This window comes from Ceratotherium simum, chromosome 1, assembly GCF_057802395.1.
Source record: "Ceratotherium simum simum isolate JZ-2026a chromosome 1, ASM5780239v1, whole genome shotgun sequence".
NCBI lineage: Eukaryota > Metazoa > Chordata > Mammalia > Perissodactyla > Rhinocerotidae > Ceratotherium > Ceratotherium simum.
This window is the reverse complement of record NC_141900.1, coordinates 32,761,341-32,783,222: the sequence shown is the minus strand read 5'-3', so window position 1 is coordinate 32,783,222 and position 21,882 is coordinate 32,761,341. Positions and strand designations below refer to the sequence as shown.

Genomic DNA, 21,882 nt, shown 5'->3' with positions numbered 1-21,882 from the left:
GCCTGTGAGGCCAGAGCAGGGTGGGCATGGAAGAAAGTAGTACAAGATGAGGTCACAGAAGTCGTTAGGGGTTGGGTCATAAAGAGGTTTTTTTTCCTAATTGACATATAGTTTACATACAATATTGTATTAGTTTCAGGTGTGCAACACAGTAATTCCACATCTATTTATGTTACCAAATGATCACCCTAAGACTAATTACCATCTGTCATCATACAAAGTTATTACAATATTGTTGACTATATTCCCTATGCTGTACATTACATACCCGGGACTAATTTAAATAATTGATAGTTTGTACCTCTTAATCCCCTTTACCTATTCTACCCTTCCCCCTACCGCCCTGCCCCCTCCCCTCTGGCAACCTCTAATCTGTTCTTTATATCTGTGAGTCTGTTTCTGTTTTGTTTGTTCATTTGTTTTTTTTTAGATTTCACATATAAGGGAAGTCATATGGTGTTCTTTCCCTGTGTGGCTTATTTTGCTTAGCATAATACCCTGTAGATCCATCCATGTTCAACAATCCCATTTGCAATTACATCAAAAAGAATAAAATACCTAGAAATAAGTGTAACATAGGAGGGGAAAGACCTGCACACTGAAAACTATAAGACACTAATGAAAGAAATTGAAGATGACACAAATAAATGGAAAGATATACCATGCTCATGGATTGGAAGAATTAATATTGTTAAAATGTCCACACTACCCAAAACAATCCACAGATTCAATGCAACCCCTGTTAAAATACCAATGGCATTTTTCACAGAACTAGAACAAATAATCCTAAAATTTGTACGGAACCACGAAAGACCCTAAATACCCAAAGCAGTCCTGAGAAAGGAGAAGAAAGGTATCACACTCCCTGATTTCAAACTATACTACAAAGCTATAGTAATCAAAACAGCATGGTACTGGCACGAAAACAGACACACAGATCCATGGAACAGAATAGAGTGGCCAGAAATAAACCCACGCATCTGTGGACAGCTAATTTTCGACAAAGGAGCCAAGAACACAATGGAGAAAGGAAAGTCTCTTCGACAAATGGTGTTGGGACAACTGGACAGCCACATGCAAAAGAAGGAAAGTAGTCCATTATCTTACACCATACACAAAAATTAACTCAAAATGGATAAGGACTTAAGAGCTGAAACCATAAAATTCCTAAAGGAAAATATAGGTAGTAAACTTTTTGACATTGGTCTTAAATATTTTTGGATATGTCTCCTCAGGCAAGGGCAACACAAGCAAAAATAAACAAATGGGATTACATGAAACTAAAAAGGTTTTGCACAGCACACGAAACCATCAACAAAAGAAAAAGGCAACCTACTGAATTGGAGAATATATTTGCAAATGATATATCCAATAAGGGGTTAATATCCAAAATATAAAAGAACACATACAACTCAATATCAAAAAGACAAATATTCCAATTAAAAAATGGGCAGAGGACCTGAATAGACATTTTTCCGAAGAAGATGTGCAAATGGCCAACAGATACACGAAAAGGTGCTAACCGCACTAATCATCAGGGAAATGCAAATCAAACCCACAATGAGATATCACCTCACACCTGTCAGAATGGCTGTTATCAAAAGGACAACAAATAACAAGTGTTGGCAAGGATGTGGAGAAAAGGGAACCCTCTTGCACTGCTGGTGGGAATGTAAATTAGTGCAACCATGATGGAGGTTCCGTAAAAAATTAAAAATACAACTACCATATGATCCAGCAATACCACTTCTGGGTATGTAGCTGAAGAAAATGAAAACACTAATTGGAAAAGATATATGGGGGGCGGAGTCAAGATGGCGGCGTAGGCAGACTCTGAACTCACCTCCTCCCGTGGACACAGCCAATTTACAACTACTCGTGGAAAAATTACCCCTGAGACAGAACTGAAAACTGGATAAGAGGAACTCCTGCAACAACAGACAATCCTAGCTGGGGTAGAAGAGGCAGAGACTCCCTTCTGGAGAGGAAAAACGCCAGCTTCACTGCCGCCGGGAGCAGCTCACAGGTACGCAGCCTCCCTGGAGGCGCGGGGCCCTGAGCCGGGGAGCGCCCCCGCTGTGGGCATTTTGTGGACCCAGCACAATTGAGACCAGCGGCATAATACCTGACTTTGCCTGCTACTAAAGCATTGGGTAGCACCCCCAGAAAACCCGGTTCACAAAGAAACTAAAACTGGCTCTTAAAGGGCCTGCGCACAAACTCACCCGTTCCAGAAAGCATCCTAAAATCACCAGAAAGAAAGGTGCACAGTGCTTCGGTGACAAGAGACTCACCTAATAGGCCCTGAGTGCATCTCGGTGAGGGGTGAGACCTCTCCAGGGACTGGGACATTGGCGGCGGCCATTGTTGTGGCCTGGTGTGAGCGTGCTGACACAGACGCCATTGGAGTTCTCCCTGGGGCCTGCTCGCCCAGGGTCTGCCCCACCCGCTAGAGCACCGATTTAATCCGGCTCGGCCAGGGCAGGCAGCCCACCCTAGAGACTGGCCCCACCCAACAACAAGCCCTCAGGCAACGTGTGGGCCTGCATAGATTGGTGACTGGATTCTCTGCAGCCTGGCAGCTGGGCTGACTTGAGCGGGGCAGGGTGTGCACGAGGAGCGGGTGGAGAGTGTGAGGCGGTGGCGGAGTGTGTGGGGCTCCCGCCGTGGAGAGACTGGGTCCACTTGGGGAGGTCGGGCGCCACATGGGGCAGGACTGTGTTGACTGTGTGTGTGGACCTGTGGGCGGCAGGGCTTCTCAGCCACAGAAGACTTGTACTTCTCAAAGACCCACATAGGAGGTTTGCTCCACCTTCCAAAACCTGAAACAATTGGGTGCTCCTGTGCCTGAGGCCAGCCCCACCCAGCTGCAATCCTCAGAGAGCTGACAAGAGACCTAATAGGCTAGAGGCATACAGCAATTGTAAGGCCCTGAGCCTAACAACCTGCCACGGTGGGGGCCTACTCACTTAAAAGAAATACTGCAACACAAATGTGGTATTAGAACTTGCAGCCAACTGTGCTGGGGATCCCCACAGCTGATAAAGAGACTGAAGGGCCCACAACAACTACAAGCAGCTGAGCATTACAACAGCTGGCCAGGAGCATAACTCAGCCTCCCTGGGCGCCTACAGGGAGAGCAAACATGCCACAGCAGAAGGATACACGTAGCCCACATAGGGGTCACCCCTGGAACATTGAGAACTGAGGGAAGCACACTGGAAGCCTCCTAAGCCATCACTTACATAAGGTCACCTATCCAAGAGCAGGAGACGTAGCTGACCTACCTAATACGTAGACACAAGCACAGGGAAAGAGGCAAAATGAAGAGGCAAAAGAATACATTCCAAGTAAGGGAACAGGACAAAACCCCAGAAAAGGAACTTAGTGAAACAGAAATGAGCAACCTACCCGACAGAGAGTTCAAACTAAGAGTGTTAAGGATGCTCACTGATCTGGGGAGAAGAATAGATGGACTTAGTGAGAATGTCAACAAAGAAATGAAAGATATAAAAAAGAACCAATCAGAAATGAAGAATACAATACTGGAAATGAAAAACTCATTAGAGGGACTCAAAAGCAGAGTAGAGGATACAGAAGAACGGATCTGTGAGCTGGAAGAAAGACTAGAAGAAATTACCCAAGGTGAACAGGTAAAAGAGAAAAGAATTAAAAAGAGTGAGGACAGTCTAAGGGACCTCTGGGACAACATCAAGCGCACTAACATCCGTGTTATAGGTGTCCCGGAAGGAGAAGAGCGAGACAAGGGGGCAGAGAATCTATTTCAAGAAATAATAGATGAAAACTTCCCTAACCTAAGGAAGGAAACAGACATCCAGGTACAGGAGGCACAGAGAGCCCCAAACAAGATAAACCCAAAGAGGCCCACACCAAGACACATCATAATCAGAATGTCCAGAATTAAAGATAAAGAGAGAATCCTAAAAGCCGCAAGAGAATGTCAAGTTACATACAAAGGAAACCCCATAAGGCTATCAGCTGACTTCTCAGCAGAAACCTTACAGGCTAGAAGAGAATGGCATGATATATTTAAAGTGCTAAAAGGAAAAAACTTACAGCCAAGAATACTCTACCCAGCAAGGTTATCGTTCAAAATGGAATGAGAGATCAAAAATTTCCCAGATAAGCAAAAATTAAAGGAGTTTGTCACCAAGAAACCAGTGTTACAAGAAATGTTAAAGGGACTGATTTAAGGGGAAAAGAGAAGACCACAAATAGGAAAAATTATCTATTTCCACGATTAGAACGTAATGGATACAAATGCACAAAAAAGAGGTTGGATATGATATCAAAAACATAAAAGGAGGGAGGAGGGTAGTTAAAGAGTACAGCTTTCAGACAGAGGTCAAACTAAAGTGACCATCAATTCTGTATAGAAGAAGAAAGGAACAGAGAAGGACTACTAAAACACTGAGGAAAAAAAAAAAAAGTAAAAAAGAACAGTAAGTAGATACTTATCAATAGCTACATTAAACGCCAAGGGACTAAATGATCCACTTAAAAGACATAGGGTGGCTGGCAGGATAACAAAACAAGACCCATATATATGCTGCATACAAGAGACACACTTCAGAGCTAAAGACACTCACAAACTGAAAGTGAAGGGATGGAAAAAGATACTCCACGCAAATGGCAATGAAAAGAAAGCTGGGGTAGCAGTACTCATATCAGACAAAATAGACTTTAAAACAAAAACTGTAAAAAGAGACAAAGAAGGGCATTACATAATGATCAAGGGAACAATCCAACAAGAGGATATAACACTTGTAAATATCTACACACCCAATGTAGGTGCACCTAAATATATAAAGCAATTATTAACACACATAAAAACAAAAATAGACAGTAACACAATAATAGTAGGGGACTTTAACCTCCACTTACACCAACGGATAGATCATCCAAACAGAAGATCAATAAGGAAACATTGGCCTTAAACGACACACTAGATCAGATGGACCTAGTAGATATATACAGAGCATTCCATCCAAAACCGAAGAATACACGTTCTTTTCAAATGCACATGGAACATTCTCCAGGATTGATCACATATTAGGCCACAAAACAAGTCTCCAAAAATTTAAGAAGATTGAAATAATACCAAGCATCTTTTCTGACCACAAAGGCATGAAACTAGAAATCAACTATAGGAAGAAAATCAGAAAAGCCACAAATACAAGGAGATTAAACAAAATGCTACTGAACAACGACTGGGTTAATGAAGAAATCAAAGAAGAAATCAAAAAATACCTGGAGACAAATGAAAATGAAAATACGACATACCAGAATTTATGGGATACAGCAAAAGCTGTTCTAAGAGGGAAGTTTATAGCAATACAGGCCTATCTCAACAAACAAGAAAAATCTCAAATAAACAATCTAACAATGCACCTAAAGGAAATGGAAAAAGAAGAATAAACAAAGCCCAAAATCAGTAGAAGAAGGGAAATAATAAAAATCAGAGCAGAAATAAATGAAATAGAGACCAAAAAAACAATAGAAAAAATTAATAAAACCAAGAGCTGGTTCTTTGAAAAGATCAACAAAATAGACAAACCTTTAGCTAGACTCACCAAGAAAAAAAGAGACAAGGCACAAATAAGTAAAATCAGAAATGAAAAAGGAGTGGTTACAACAGACACCTCAGAAATACAAAAGATTATAAGAGAATACTATGAAAAACTATATGCCAACCAATTCGACAATCTGGAAGAAATGGATAAATTCTTAGAATCATACAACCTTCCAAAACTGAATCAAGAAGAAGTAGAGAATTTGAATAGACCAATCACCAGTAAGGAGATCGAAACAGTAATCACAAACCTCCCCAAAAATAAAAGTCCAGGACCAGACGGCTTCCCTGGTGAATTCTACCAAACATTCAAAGAAGACTTAATACCTATCCTTCTCAAACTCTTCCAAAAAATTGAGGAGGGGGGGAAGCTCCCTAACTCATTCTACGAAGCTGACATTACCCTGATACCAAAACCAGACAAGGACAACACAAAAAAAGAAAATTACAGGCCAATATCACTGATGAACATCGATGTGAAAATCCTCAACAAAATACTAGCAAATCGCATACAACAATACGTTAAAAAGATTACACACCATGATCAAGTGGGATTTATTCCAGGTATGCAGGGATGGTTTAACATTCGCAAATCAATCAACGTAATACACCACATTAATAAAATGAAGAACAGGGCCGGCCCCGTGGCTTGGTGGTTAGGTGAGCGCGCTCCGCTGCTGGCGACCCGGGTTCGGATCCCGGGCTCGCGCCGACGCGCTGCTTCTCCGGCCATGCTGAGGCCGCGTCCCACATACAGCAACTAGAAGGATGTGCAGCTATGACACACAGCTATCTACTGGGGCTTTGGGGGAAAAAAATAAATAAATAAAATCTTTAAAAAAAAAAAATAAATAAAAAAAAAATAAAATAAAATGAAGAACAAAAATCACATGATCATCTCAATAGATGCAGAGAAAGCATTTGACAAGATCCAGCATCCATTTATGATAAAAACTCTGAATAAAATGGGTATAGAAGGAAAGTACCTCAACATAATAAAGACCATACATGAGAAACCCACAGCTAATATCATCCTCAATGGTGAAAAACTGAAAGCTATCCCTCTAAGAACAGGAACCAGACAAGGATGCCCACTCTCACCACTCCTATTTAACATAGTATTGGAAGTCCTAGCCAGAGCAATCAGGCAAGAGAAAGAAATAAAAGGGATCCAAATTGGAAAGGAAGAAGTGAAACTGTCACTATTTGCAGATGACATGATTTTATATATAGAAAACCCTAAAGAATCCACCAGAAAACTTTTAGAAGTAATAAACGAATATGGTAAAGTTGCAGGATACAAAATCAACATACAAAAATCAGTTGCATTTCTGTACACTAACAACGAAGTAGCAGAAAGAGAAATTAAGAATACCATCCCATTTACAATTGCAACAAAAAGAATAAAATACCTAGGAATAAACTTAACCAAAGAGGTGAAAGATCTGTACACTGAAAACTATAAAACATTTCTGAAAGTAATTGAAGAAGACACAAAGAAATGGAAAGATATTCCGTGCTCTTGGATTGGAAGAATTAACATAGTTAAGATGTCCATACTTCCTAAGCTATCTATAGATTCAATGCAATCCCTATCAAAGTTCCAACAACATTTTTCACAGAAATAGAACAAAGAATCCTAAAATTTATATGGAACAACAAAAGACCACGAATAGCTAAAGGAATCCTGAGAAAAAAGAACAAAGCTGGAGGTATCACACTCCCTGATTTCAAAATATACTACAAAGCTATAGTAACCAAAACAGCATGGTACTGGCACAAAAACAGACACACAGACCAATGGAATAGAATTGAAAGCCCAGAAATAAACCCACACATCTATGGACAGCTAATCTTTGACAAAGGAGCCAAGAACATACAATGGGGAAAAGAAAGTCTCTTCAACAAATGGTGTTGGGAAAACTGGATAGCCATATGCAAAAAAATGAAAGTAGACTCTTACCTTACACCATACACAAAAATTAACTCCAAATGGATTAAAGACTTGAATGTAAGACCTGAAACTGTGAAAGTTCTAGAAGAAAACATAGGCAGTACGCTCTTCAACATCAGTCTTAGCAACATCTTTTCAAACACCACATCTGACCGGGCAAGAGAAACAATAGAAAAAATAAACAAATGGGACTACATCAAACTAAAAAGCTTCTGCACAGCAAAGGAAACCATCAACAAAACGAAAAGACAACCTAACAATTGGGAGAAGATATTTGCAAACCATACATCTGATAAGGGCTTAATCTCCAAAATATATAAAGAACTCATGCATCTCAACAACAAAAAAACTACCAACCCAATTAAAAAATGGGCAAAAGACCTGAACAGACATTTCTCCAAAGAAGATATACAGATGGCCAACAGACACATGAAAAGATGTTCAACAACATTAACTATCAGGGAAATGCAAATCAAAACTACAATGAGATATCACCTCACGCCCGTCAGAATGGCTATAATTAACAAGACAGGAAACAACATGTGTTGGAGAGGTTGTGGAGAGAAGGGAACTCTCATACACTGCTGGTGGGAGTGCAAACTGGTGCAGCCACTATGGAAAACAGTATGGAGATTCCTCAAAAAATCAACGATAGAACTACCATATGATCCAGCTATTCCACTGTTGGGTATTTATCCAAAGAACTTGAAAACACCAATTTGCAAAGGTACATGCACCCCTGTGTTCATTGCAGCCTTATTCACGATAGCCAAGACTTGGAAGCAACCTAAGTGCCCATCAAGGGACGAATGGATAAAAAAGCTGTGGTATATATACACAATGGAATACTACTCAGCCATAAGAAACGATGAAATCCAGCCATTTGTGACAACATGGATGGACATTGAGGGCATGATGCAAAGTGAAATAAGTCAGAGGGAGAAGGTCAAATACCGTATGATTTCCTTCATTAAGTAGTAGATAATAACAACAATAAACAAACACATAGGGACAGAGATTGGATTGGTGGTTACCAGAGGGGAAGGGGGGAGGGAGGAGGGTGAAAGGGATAATTGGGTACATGTGTGTGGTGATGGGTTGTAATTAGTATTTTGGTGGTGAACATGATGTAATCTATGCAGAAATAGAAGTACAATGATGTACACCTGAAATTTTTACAATGTTATAAACCAATGTTACTGCAATAAACAAAAAATTAAAAAAAAAAAAAAAAAAAAGAAAAGATATATGCACCCCTATGTTCACTGCAGCATTATTTACAATAGATAAGATATGGAAGCAACCTAAGTGTCCATTGATAGATGAATGGATAAAGAAGATGTGGTGTATATATAGAGTGGAATATTACTCAGCTATAAAAAAGAATGAAATCCTCCAGTTTGGGTCATGCAGAGTTTTATAAACCAGGGTAAAAGGTTGATTTTATTCCAAGTGTGATCAAAAGCTATTGGAGGGTTTTAACTAGGGGTCAGCATGATCTTATTTGTGTTTGTAAGAGATCGGTGTGGCTTCTGTGAAAGGAATGTAGGAAGTGGGTGGCCAAGAATGGAAGGAGTAGAAGCAGGGAGATCAGTTAGACTGTTGCTTTGTGACTTTGGGCAAGTTACTTGACTTCTCTGAACCTTGAATTTTACTGTCTAACAGGGATAATTCAAAAGGGTTATTGAGAGCATCAAATGAGATGATATATGTAGAAGTCTTAGCATGTGCCTGGTATCTAATAAATACTCAATAAATGGTAACCTGAGAGGGATAATGAGATGAGAGTTGATTTTCAATATTACATGGACTGGTGGGTGCAGCACCACCCCTTTCCCTACCCGCTTTTGTCCCTCTCATGAACTACCACTGAACTGGAGCATTTATCTCAGGCCTGACCTTTACTCAGAAAGCCTGCCATATTCACACATATCCATTTCCAGCTGCGCCCCTTCCCTTGCCCCCTCTGACAGAACTCCAAGAGTCTTAAAACTGACGCATCACTTCAAAGGTGCTAACCTGTGGTTTGCAACAAATTAGCTTATGATCGATCATATTTTTCCTATCAACAATCTAAGACTCTTTTCTGGGTCATTTTGAACACCTCAGTAAAGGACACTTAAATAGTGATGAATTTTCGTTTTATACATTTTGCCCTAGATTTTTCCATCTCTTCCTCAGATGAAGAGTCAACACCATAGGGGGAAGAAACAACAAAGTACAATATTAAATGAAGTGACTGGTCACAGGATGTATTTGCTGGCAGGGGCCAGTGTTACATGGGCCCTACCACAGCCAGACGCCTGTGGTCCGCACCACCCTGCTGAACCTCAGGACTGGGCCTCTAACGGCCTGAAGGGAAGCCTCATATGAGGTCTTTCCCCATAGACACTGGTTGGGAAGCACTAGAACTGGTCGAAAGGAATTTCCTGAAGGAATACCAAGGAAATGGGATAAAAAAGTCTGAGGAGATAGCAGGGAGGTGGAGGACAAAGTCTTAGTAGTGATGACCAACCTCCAGGATCCTCTTCCTCATTCTTATTGATGAGGTGCCTGGACCAGAGACAAAGTACCTCAGACACCTGGGCCTACTGAGAGCCACGGCCACTGACACTGCCTGGGTCCCTGCCCTGACTCTTGGGAACCTTGCAAGGGCCACTGATAGATAAATCCCCATCCCAGACGTTAGGTCCAGTTTAGGGGGTCAGCCCTTCTCTGACTGCTCATTTCTGCAGTGGTACAGATCATGTGATATCAGATTATGTTCTGCCATCAGTAGACCTCTTTGTTTCTTTACAGACGGAGGCACAACTTTGGAGCACGACTGTCTGGGTTTGAATCCTGGCTCTGAGACTTCTCAGCTCTCAGGCATTGGGGGCATTACCTGCCTGTGCCTCAGCCTCACCTGAAAAAGGAGCTAATAATAGAACATACCTCACAGGGTCACTATGAGGAGTAAAGCATTTGCTGAGGAAACACAGTAAATGCCATAAAATGCCATTTGTTAAAAAAAAAGAATAGACAAGTATGCAGCCAGGGGAAAAAAAAGGTAAGGATAAACAGGAATAAGAGGAAGGGAGGAGGCATGATAAAAAGGAAAAAATGGTAATAATAATTTAAGCCAGATAGAATAAAGACCTTTAGGACTTTTCCATATTTTAATCTCCCCCATCATGGGTATAAGAGGCCTACGTTTCTCAATAAAGGAACGGATTTCAGCTTGCTTGAGAGAAAGAAGGAGAGAGAGAGAGGTGGAGAGGGAGGGAAAGAGGGAAGGAGGAAGGAAGAGTGTGAAGACAATGGCCTGAAAGTAGAAAAGCCTGACAAAGTTCATTGTCAGTCTATGAACCTAAGAATTTGTTTTGCTGCTTTTCTTCAGTTTCCAATCTGCAGAACAACCGTCAAATAAGATGGCTTTGAGGAACGGATATAAAAATGTTCTCTGAGCACAGTAAGTAGTAGTGAGTAGCACAACACTGATTTGGATATTTTACTCTACTTAGGTCCGCAGTTATACTTAGTTTGACTCACCTTCCCAGCACCTTCTAGTTCTTTCTTATCTTTCAGTGCTTGTCCAGACAACATTTTCATTTCAACAAGTCCTGCTATTGCAAGGATGGGTACAATTGCTAAGAGTAAAAGTGCTAATTGCCAGCCATAGATGAAGGATATGATAATGCCTGTCCCAAGATTTGCTATATTCTGGGCAATTATAGCAAGCCTGGAACCTATAGCCTGTAAAACAAACAAACAAAAAAACAAATTAGAGGGATATTTTCATATTATCTTTAATCCATGCTTGTATTTTCTTAAGGATTATGACAGTTCAGTTTTATGAAAAATCTATTAATTATATTCTCAGTTATGAAATGAAAAGTAACGGTTTACTTCTAAGTTTACTTGGTTTCCAGAATGAAGATTTCCATGACTTCAGAGTAAATACTGAAAGTAGAATATCAGTAATTCAGAGTTCAATTACATATTTCTATCTTTTCTGATTTTTTAATACCAAAAAAATTTTCATTTATCAATGAATCACTAAAGCAAGCTCTGCTAATTAGCAAGACAAAATAGTCTGACAATTATATTCAACTGGAAATGTTGGAAATTTCCAACGTTAGATGCATAACTACTCATAATTTAAGCCTAATATTTGTCTATAAGGATATTCAAATATATCTGGCCTATTTGAGAAGCTTATTGTATTTAATTTAATCTGCATTTGATCTGGAAAAACTACACAGAGCCCAAAGTTATGAATTTAATTTAGGATATTAAGCAGGCATCAGAACCTTCAGTTTGAATGCCAGAGGCAGCCTGACATGTGACTTTCAGAGCACGCAGCGATTTCCAACTCTACAGCTAGAAGTCACACTATGAAGTCAATTCACTCACTGCTCTACACTTCTCTCCTCCACCCTGGGAACACCCCGTGACCTCAAGCCATTCCAACTTCCTGCTCTGGCCCCAGATCTGGTTCTTCTGGAAATGACCCATCCTTTCTCCGCTTCCAGAATTTCCTCTGCCTGAGTGGGGCTGGTCCCAGGTAGATTCTGATGGAGTCCAGTCTAGAATGGTCACTACCAACTCTGTGACTTTCGACAAATTTCTTCCTACTCCCAAAATGAGCAGGTATACTGATTAATATCCAAAGCTTCTCTCAGCTCTGAATTTTATGACAGAATCCTTTACAACCCATTCCACCCAATGTCAACCCTCTGAAATCCTTCAACACCTATGTGATATAACCACTAGACCAGGAATTAGGTGGAAAAGCTGCTACAACTACCGGTAGCCTCTATACATTAAATTCCAAACCAGGGAATTGCACCTGGGCTGAAGGAGACAGCATAATTAATAGAGCATGCATTTTTATCTGATGCAGTCCCTGAGCTTATACGAAAGGGATGCTTAGCCAAATTTGGCATGAGGCAGAGTGAAGTGGCCTTCAAAGTCAGCTCTCTGTATCTGCACATTTTCAATTTGAAAGTCCCAGGTTACAACCTGCAGAGTCTGCAGCACAGAGATGATGCAGATTGCCCCTGTTCTCAGTATCTGCAAGTCCTACTGAGAACTCATTTCCCACAGCAACTGACTGAGAATGACTCAGAACACCCCCAAGTTCATGGCAGATGAGTTACCCCAGACATAAATGTTCAGCTTTGGATGGTAAGCAAGGCCACAGAAGTGAGTAAAATGGATCAAAGATGACAAATTCTTCTTTAATGTACCTGAAAGGTGAATTAAAAGATCTAGAACCATCAGCTGGGGGGAGGTAAGGTTCCTTGGCGTAATTTGATTTAGCACTTCAGGCGACATTGCACTGGTTACCGTTTCTTTTCTTAAGACTAAAGCTCACTAAGGTCCCACGTCTGTTCCCCACACAGAGTGGGAATCTCTAGAGCTCTGAGGATCACCACGAATGAGAGAGCATGGGGTAGTAGTAGCCAGATAGTTTTCATTTCAAAGAGTAGGGCTGAGAGGAGGTAACACTCGGAAACCACAGCCCAAGTGTGAAGCAAGGTAAGACAAAAATGCTTCAACACTTGGAACCCACCTTGACTCTCCTCACAATCTCTCCCTCGCACTGTACTTCTCGTATTAGTATCTCACTCCCCCTCTGACTCAATTTTCTCTCCACCTTTCCCTGTTTCTCCCTTTCCTGCTATTTATTTCCTCCTCAAAACTCCACCATGTCACTTGAAATCTAATTCTAAAATATTTGTGCTTATTGAAAAATAAATCATATTTCCTGAACCTCCTTTTGAAATTAGGAACATTTAACTTAATCCTTCCCTCAACTACCTTCTCTCAGAAAAGAAATTTTAAAACTACATAGTTGCTTTTGATTTCCATATGGCTCTCATTTGCTATTTTGTCTGCAGAACTCTAGTCCAGTACCAAAAAAGCCCACAGTTTCATAGGCAAAATATTGAGACATATTTTCTTCTGATTTATGTTTTGCAGGATTAAGCTACTTACTCAAAAATACATCTCAGAAAATGTTTCATTGATGATGAAGTTAAACATGAAAAACATTTAACCTAGGTAAACGTTATCATTTAAACACAAAACTTGTGTCGGCCCTGCCTTTTGTGGCAATGATTTGTGACAGCACAGCTTCCCTCAGATATTTTTATATATAAAAAATTAATTACAAGGCCAGCCCCAGTGGCCTAGAGGTTAAGTTCATACGCTCTGCTTCGGCTGCCTGGGTTCGGTTCCCTGGGCATGGACCTATACCAGTGGCCACGCTGTGATGGCGGCTCACATAAAAATAGAGGAAGATTGGCCATAGATATTAGCTCAGGGCAAATCTTACTCAGAAAAAAAAAATTTTATTTTACTACATCCCATTGTGGAATAGACAGATACGCACATATGCATGTGGTATACATATATATGTGTATGTATATGTGTGTATATATGTGTATGTATATGTGTGTGTACATATTTATACTCACACACATATCCCCCATCATGAAAGGTCAGTTGGTGATGTAAAGTGGATACAACTGTCCTCTCTCAGCCAATTTGTGGTAACAGCTATACTGGGCTTTCCTGGTTCCGATGGCACTCACCAATCTGCTTGCTTCCTCTTCTCTGGTCTTACTTTTCTAGCCACTGTTTTAAGTTCTGGAGGACAGTTCTGACTCAGAGTGGCTCACACGAGGTGTGCAGGTGTCCGTGCTAGTGGGGCCATGAAAGTGCAAGTTTGAGATGCCTTTGAGGAAACCAGTGAAAAGCAGATGGTTGACAGCAGCAGGCAGTTAGGGACTAGTGGAGTTCCCAGACACGGCCAAGGGCCGCAAAGACAACACTGTAGCGGGAAAGGACTGACCACCAGTTTACAAATATAGGAAAGCACTGTGGCCTAAGGCAGGCCATAACTCCAGAGGAATTTAGGGAGGGAAGGACTGCCGGCACACAACGCCCAGACCACATCTGCTCAGGGTTCAGCTGCAAGGGACTGAGTCAGTGTTTCCCCAGGGTTCTGTCCTCAACATCAAATGGGATATGGGATGTGTGTGTCTGTGAGAGCACAGGAGTACATGTGACAAGGTCTCTGTGAAAGGTAGACTAAAGTTACAGCAGCTAAGTTTAGCTAAGGAATACAGAATCTGGAAACTTGAAGATAATTTGTTCACAGTGATCACCATCCGCAAGAAAGGCTCCTCCAGGAAGCTAGCAAGATGGATTTACCCCAAGCTTGCTGCTTGTTTCTCATGTCAATTTAAGTACAAATAATATAGAGACTAATACTTCACATCCTCCACCTACCACCCGTTTCTCTGCCCCATTTACCAGGAAATCCTTTAACCGTTTGTCCATCTGAGTCCTATTCCCCCTTCCCCTCTCTCCTGAGCCCACTCCCGTCAGGCTTGGCCCCACCTCGCCTCTGAAACAGTTCTTGTTAGACCCCTAGACGCCTCCACGTGGCTGCAGCACTGTGAGATGCTCCATCCTCCTGCAAGCTCATCAGCAGTATTTGCTATCCTAGCTGCTCCCTCCTTAAAACGCTTTCTTCATTTTGTTTCTAGGACACCGCTCTTCTCCCTCACTGGCCACTCCTTCTCCCTCTCCTCTGCTGGTTCATCGTCACAGCCCTGAGCTCAGGGCCCAGCCTTGCCATCTTCTTTATCTACACATGCTTCCTTGGCTATCTTCAGTCTCATGGCTTTAAAAGCCAGCAATGTACTGAAAAACCTCCAAATGTATATTTCCAGACCAGAGTTTTCTGCTAAACTCCAGACTTGCAAATCCACCTGCCTTCTTGACACCTCCACTTGGATATCTAATGGGGGATCTCAAACTTACTATGTTCTGAATAGAATGCTTGATTCTCCCCAAAACGTGCTCTTTCAACAGGCTTCCCAGCTTCATTAAAAAGCAACTCCACTGTTTCAGTTGTGCAGGTCAAAAACTTTGGAGTCATCCTTAAATCCCCTTTCTCTCATATCCCACATCCAACCAACAAGTTCTGTTGGCTGTACCTTCAGAATCTGATTGCTTTTTATCACTTTCACTGTGACCATCCTAGTCTGAAACACTATCATCCCTCCCCTGGATTATTGCAATAGACTCCCTGCCTCCATCCTTGCCCCCTGCAGCCTATTCACAGAGCAGCCTTTAAAAATTTCAGATCATGTCACTCTGGTGTTCAAAACTCAACAATGCTTGAGACAATTTCCCATCTAATTCTGGATATAATGCTGACCTCAACTCTTAGGACTCTTCCTTTCACTCACTTTACTCCAGCCACACTATCCTCCTTCTGTTGTGGGAACAGTGGTAGAAATGCTCCAGCCTCGGGGCCTTTGCACTTGTTGGTTCTTCTGTTTAGGACGCTCTTCTCTAAACATCTACAGGCCTGGCACTTTTCCTTCCTTCATGCCTCTTGCATATATCACCATATCATTGAGGCCTCCCTTCCCTGGCAACCAGCAAGCTCCTAGTCCCATATCGTGCTGCCATTTTTTTTCTACAACACTTATGACGATCTGACATACCATGTAGACTCCATTATGGCAGGGCTGTTGTCTGATTTAGGAAGTTCAAAGTTAATTCAGTAAGTGCATAGTCTGTTCAGTTAGGTTCTATACAACTTGATCTAAACCTCAATTTCTGTTGATGTGTTTGGTTTAACCAAAGAAATCTATATTAAAACAACAATTCCTAAGATTTATATTGCAACTTTACAACTCTCTGTATGCTTCCACATGCATAAGCTAATTTATTCTTACAGAAGCCCCATATATTAGACAGAAGGAATGTTATTATAGTACTACAGTACGGAAAGATTAAAAAGTAAGATTGATAAAGTTCAAGGGAGGGAAAGACAGGGCAGAGGTCACATTCTTTTTTCAGATTTCACAGCATCTTGTGGATTTTTGCTACCAACAGTTGTAGTTGTAAAAGTAGAAATTGTCACTTCGTCCACAAATCAAAACTTCTGGTTCAACAGTTTCTCGCTATATTAATTAAAGAGATTCATGTAGTAGCAAAATTTAAGTTTTATACTGTGATAAAGTTGTTTCTTCCGCCTTTGTTCTAATTTTTCATGTGCTTTTCATTTCTTTCAACTTCTTTTCAGATTTTCTTCCCTGTCTTCTGAACTGTTGTACCCATAAACTTTATTATAGCATCTACACATTCTTTCTTCAGAAGCAATTACAATTTTCTGTTGATTAATTGAACATTAAAACAGTCTGATCTTACATGATACGCTGATAAATACTTCTTTTTCTAAAGTCATCCTTCCACATGTATTTTGTTAATAGCATGAATAAGACAGCAAATAACAAAAGAAAGCTTGTAAATTATCTATATACTCTAAACTGTATGATGCTTAAATAGTTAACATTTTTGCTATAAGCACATGATGTATGGTTAAATATTTATTTAACATTTTAATGATGATGCGAACTAACACCTGTAATGAGAAAATTAGTTTCATGCTGAGATTCAAAATGGCCAATTAAGGCAAACACCAGTAGAAAGGAGGCACGTACCCCTTTAACTTGACCAGCGTCATTGGCAAGCCTGGTAGTCAATGCTCCAGTGGTGTTTTTAGGGTTATCGAACCAGCTCACATCCTGTGGCACAGAAAACGATGTTATGATCTTAAAGCCCTATTTACAAAACTCTTGGCGCCAAGGGCAGTGATAGGGCCAGTTGTGTTTATCACTGGTATCTCCTGCATACAGCACTCAGGATTTGACCCTCAACAGATAAGAAAGGGACTTAACAGACAAACACATAAATAATTTCATTTGTCAAAATTTTTTTTGAGTGCCTCCTTCGTTCTAAATGTGATTTCTAAATGTTGGATCTATACAACAGTGAACAAAAAGACAAAGTTGCTGCTCTCTTAAAGCCTAGATTCTAGAGATGGAAGCCACAAGTAAACAAAGACAGGAGTCCCCCCAATCCATGGGGGATACCTTCCAAGACTCTCAGTGGATGCCTGAAACCATGGATAGTACTAAACTCTATATGTTTTTTCCTATACATACACACCTATGATCAAGTTTAATTTATTAATTAGGCACGCTAAGAGATTAACAACAGCTAATTCTAAAATAGAACAATTATAACAATATATGTAACAAAAGTTACTGTAGATCTTAGCAACCCCAGCATATGATTTCTTTCTTTCCTTATTAAGTTGAGAGCTTTCACCATTTCACTTAAAGGAAGCACTTTCTGGCTTCTCTTTGGCACATCCAAATTGTCAGCATCACTACTTTTGCACTTTGGGCCATTATTAAGTAAAATAAGGGTTACTTGAACACAAGCACTGTATTACCATGACAGTTGATCTAATAACTGAGAGGGCTACTAAGTGACTAACAAGTGGGTAGCATATATACGTACAGTGGATACACTGGACGAAGAGATGATTCACATCCCAGGCGGATGGAGAAGGATGGCACAAAATTTCATTACACTACTCAGAATGGCACACAATTTAAAACTTAAACAGTGTTTATTTCTGGAATTTTCCATTTAACATTTTCATACCACAGTTGACTGCATGTAACAAAAACCACAGACAGTGAAACCACGGATAAGGGGGGACTATTGTATATACCATGCCAGGTGGTAATAAATGATATGAAGAAAAATAGAGCAGGGTAAGAAGGAAAAAAGTGAAGAAACACACTATTTTATAGACTGGGGAAGGGACAGAGAAGGCCTCTCTAACACGACATTTGAGCAGAAATCTAAATGAAGAGAGGGATGAGAATATCCGAGGGAAGGGAGAAACAGCATGTACAAAGACCTGAGAAAAAGGCATACTTGCTCTGTTCATGCACTAGCAAGAAAGCCTTAAGGACTGCCAATAGCCTTAAAAGCACCCTTGTGTGCATTTGCAAAAGCTGCCTCTTACTCTGGACAGATTTCTTTTCCCACTTGGGTCTCCCACTCCCCACCTCCCCACATGTATCCTTATGCAGTAAGCCATTGTGTGCAGAGTACACTGTGCATTGGAAAAAGCATGAAGCTGAAGGAGACGAGGTCTGAGAGGTAGAGGGGACCACATCATTTATGACCTTATAGGCAACTGAGAAGATTCCAGACTTTACTCTGAGGGATATGGGTAGCTTTCAGTAAGTTTTGGGCAGAAGGATGTTTTCACTTTAAAATATTTTAGCAGAATAACTCTGGCTTTTGTGAAGTGAACCTACTGGATTGGGATAATGATGGAGGCAGTAAGACCGGTAAGGAGGCTACTGTAATATGTAACAGAAAGAGAGGAATCAAGGATGACTCCAGGGTTTTTAGCTACACAACTGGTAGAATGGAGCTGCCATTTGCTGATATAGGAGAAGACCAGGTAAGGAGTAAGCTCTGTGGGGAGGGCAGAGTCACAAGTTCAACTGAGGAAATCTTAAGTATAACATGCTTATGAGACATCCAGATAGAGAAGTTGAATAAGCAGTTAGATAACTGTAGTTCAGGACAAAATAAATAAATTGGGTTAAAAAAACCAACTAAAGAAATCTACATTAGCATTTAACATTCAAAATAAAATAGGATCTTCTTCATAAAGCCACTTAACGTTTTTAGATACACAAACACTAAAGAGATTATGAGCTTGAAGTATGAATTTATGTCTGCTACGAAAATAACTATGGTCCTAAGAAGTTATCTGAACTGGTGATTTGCATTAAAGCAGTATCTATCATTTTTTCCCCCAAATATTTAAGAAAAAACAAAGCATTATCATTGATTATACTATGTATCAATTTGCTTTTTAAAACTGTTCAGTGCTAAAGTGCCTTCCTGACTGAGATATAAATTCCTTGAAGACTGGGACCATTCAGGTTTGAATGCCTTACAACACTTAGTATTATGCTTTGTAAGCAGAAGGCACTTAATGTATGATAGCCAGACATAATCATTTATGGAGAGGGCATTACACAAACCATCAGCTCAGCTTCCAAAGTATAATGGACCTGGGAGTTGGCTTGGAGGCTGGGGAGGTAAAGAGGCATTTGGCCCAGGACCAATGTCAGCCCTGAGCCTAAGTGGAATCTTAGCTACAAATACGGTTTGACTGCGAGTCCTAGGACACGGCCCGCCATCAAACAGTGCTCTCTCGAGAATTCATTAGATTAAAGGCTGGCTCTGTCATTGACTAGCTAGCAATTTCCATAAATATGTCTTCTTTCTAAGTGGTGTTGGTAGGAGTGGGAAAAGATTGAGGAACCGAAGACAGCTGGGAAAATGTGAATGTCACCTAGAAATCCTAATACAGCAAACTGACACTTCTCAGCCAGGGTTCAATTACCCCTGCCACATCCAGAGAATCCTTCCGGAGCATCATTTGATTCACTGCCAAGTAATTAGTGATTTTAAAATGGAAAGTTATAAAGTCACATACAAAATTTTTATGATTCTTAAAGAAACTTTCCCCTTTGACCTGGCTGCTTTGGGTTACATCCCCAGAATCCCTCCTCCCCATTTCCCCAGAAAAACATTCACATCTGCCTGTTGTTAGAGTTCTGAAGGTGTAAAATGTGAGAGGCATTCCATTAAGTCCTTATCAGCTAGTAACACTGCAGCTTGAATGAGTAAATCAGTCCAGCCCCAGCAGAGAAACTAGGCCCTGGGGATGAATTTTGATTTGTGGAAAGAAAGGGTACACAGGGCATCTCTTGGGAAGAAACACAAGTGTCCTGAGATTCCCAGGGGGAAGAAGGAAAGAAAGAGAGGAAAGGGACGAGGGTACTGAAGATGGCTTCTGCCTACTCTGCCTACAGCTGCTGAGACAAAGGCTGGAGGTGAACCTGCTCTGGAGACTCATTGTCTCCAGTGATCCGTTCCTTGTGCCCACCCACAGCCCACAGACAGCAGGGCCTCTGTGCCTGACCTGGGGGGCAGTTCAGCTGCATCTCTGAGATGAGACTGAGGGAAGATCAATACGGGACTTCACTCCCAGTAACCTGACAGCGCTCCCACTGCCTGAGACCACAGGGCCCACGTGTGGAGTTCTGTACAGCCCAGGGCACAATCCTCAACAGACATACCTGTCTCAGCATCGATCGGAAAACCAGGTATCGGAGCCGCCTAGTGAGGATCTCTCCAGCTTTGGCAAACATGTAGCCCTGTGAAGAACGAGAACATGCCACAGGAAGCAGACTTGCCAGATACCCAGCCGCTGACTGCACAGAAGGAGGGGGACTTGATGTCATTGCTAAAGCAGGACACTAGACAAAGTCAGAAGCTGATTTCAAGGGTTGCCTACGTTTCGGTGACTGTGTACTATGGTGCACAGCCGCCCTGGTGGAATAGCCATGAGAGCCAGTTTTGAAACTGATACTGCTACTCCACAGCTAGCTGGCAGACTGATCAGGGATCTACTGGAAAGGTGTGTCTTTCCTCCCCTCCTATCCCTGCTTATTTCTCCCAGTGAACCAGGGTCTGTCACTCAGGAAGCTGGAGTTGTTCCCAAGGCAGGGGCACTCTAAACAGGTGGCAATATTATGTATCATCCAAACCAGGACAATTTTGTTTTGTTTTTTTTTATTCTTTTTTTTCCCTCCCAAAGCCGCAGTAGGTAGTTGTATGTCGTAGTTGCACATCCTTCTAGTTGCTGTATGTGGGACACGGCCTCAGCATGGCCGGGGAAGCGGTGCGTCGGTGCGCGCCCAGGATCCAAACCCGGGCCGCCAGCAGCGGAGCGTGCGCACTTAACCGCTAAGCCACGAGGCTGGCCCCCAAACCAGGACAATTTTGAGAGTGCAAAGGGGTACTATTAGTAATTTCAGCAGGACCTGAGGTGTCACCTGGGAGAATGGGACTGTACAGTCACCCCAGGCATAAAGGATGCAGAGGACAAAGATATCAAATTCTTAGTCTCTAAGTTTAGAAAAGCCAAAGTCGAGGAGCTAAACAGGTTGGGGAAAGTGGCTTACAGAAAGAGAATTTGCTGCACTGCCCTCTCCATCCCCCAAGGTTGGAAACTTCTGTGTCTGGAGGAGGGAAGAGAGTTACTGGGAAAGAACACAGTGAGATGTGACTGTGTGGCCATGCTGGGCCACCTCTGGGGAGGAAGGACAACAGAACCCTCATCCCGATGAGTTTGGGGATACGAGATTAGAAGGAATTCCCCTTTCTTTCTGGAGCTCTGGAAAGGCCTGCCACACAATGGCCTGGGGAAAGGAGAGTGGAAACGGCTGTGTGGTGCATCAGAAGAGGAGAGGCCCTACTAACAGGCCTGAGTCTCCTGCAGAATCAGAGCAGTGGAGGAGGGCAACCGTGTCTCCTCTGTGCTCCCCAGTAGTGTGCTGGACATTACTGAGAGAGAAGGAAGAAACACATGCAA

General features: G+C 41.6%; 1 protein-coding gene across 1 annotated transcript in view; it reads right to left on the bottom strand.

Moving 5' to 3' along the window:
- LOC101396112 (ATP-dependent translocase ABCB1-like) overlaps nt 1–21,882 on the bottom strand; it is a 65,445-nt gene that overhangs the window by 16,603 nt on the left and 26,960 nt on the right. Inside the window, 3 exon segments of the mRNA XM_087434052.1 lie at nt 11,079–11,282; nt 17,060–17,143; nt 20,585–20,662. Coding sequence (XP_087290178.1) covers nt 11,079–11,282; nt 17,060–17,143; nt 20,585–20,662 — 366 coding nt within the window.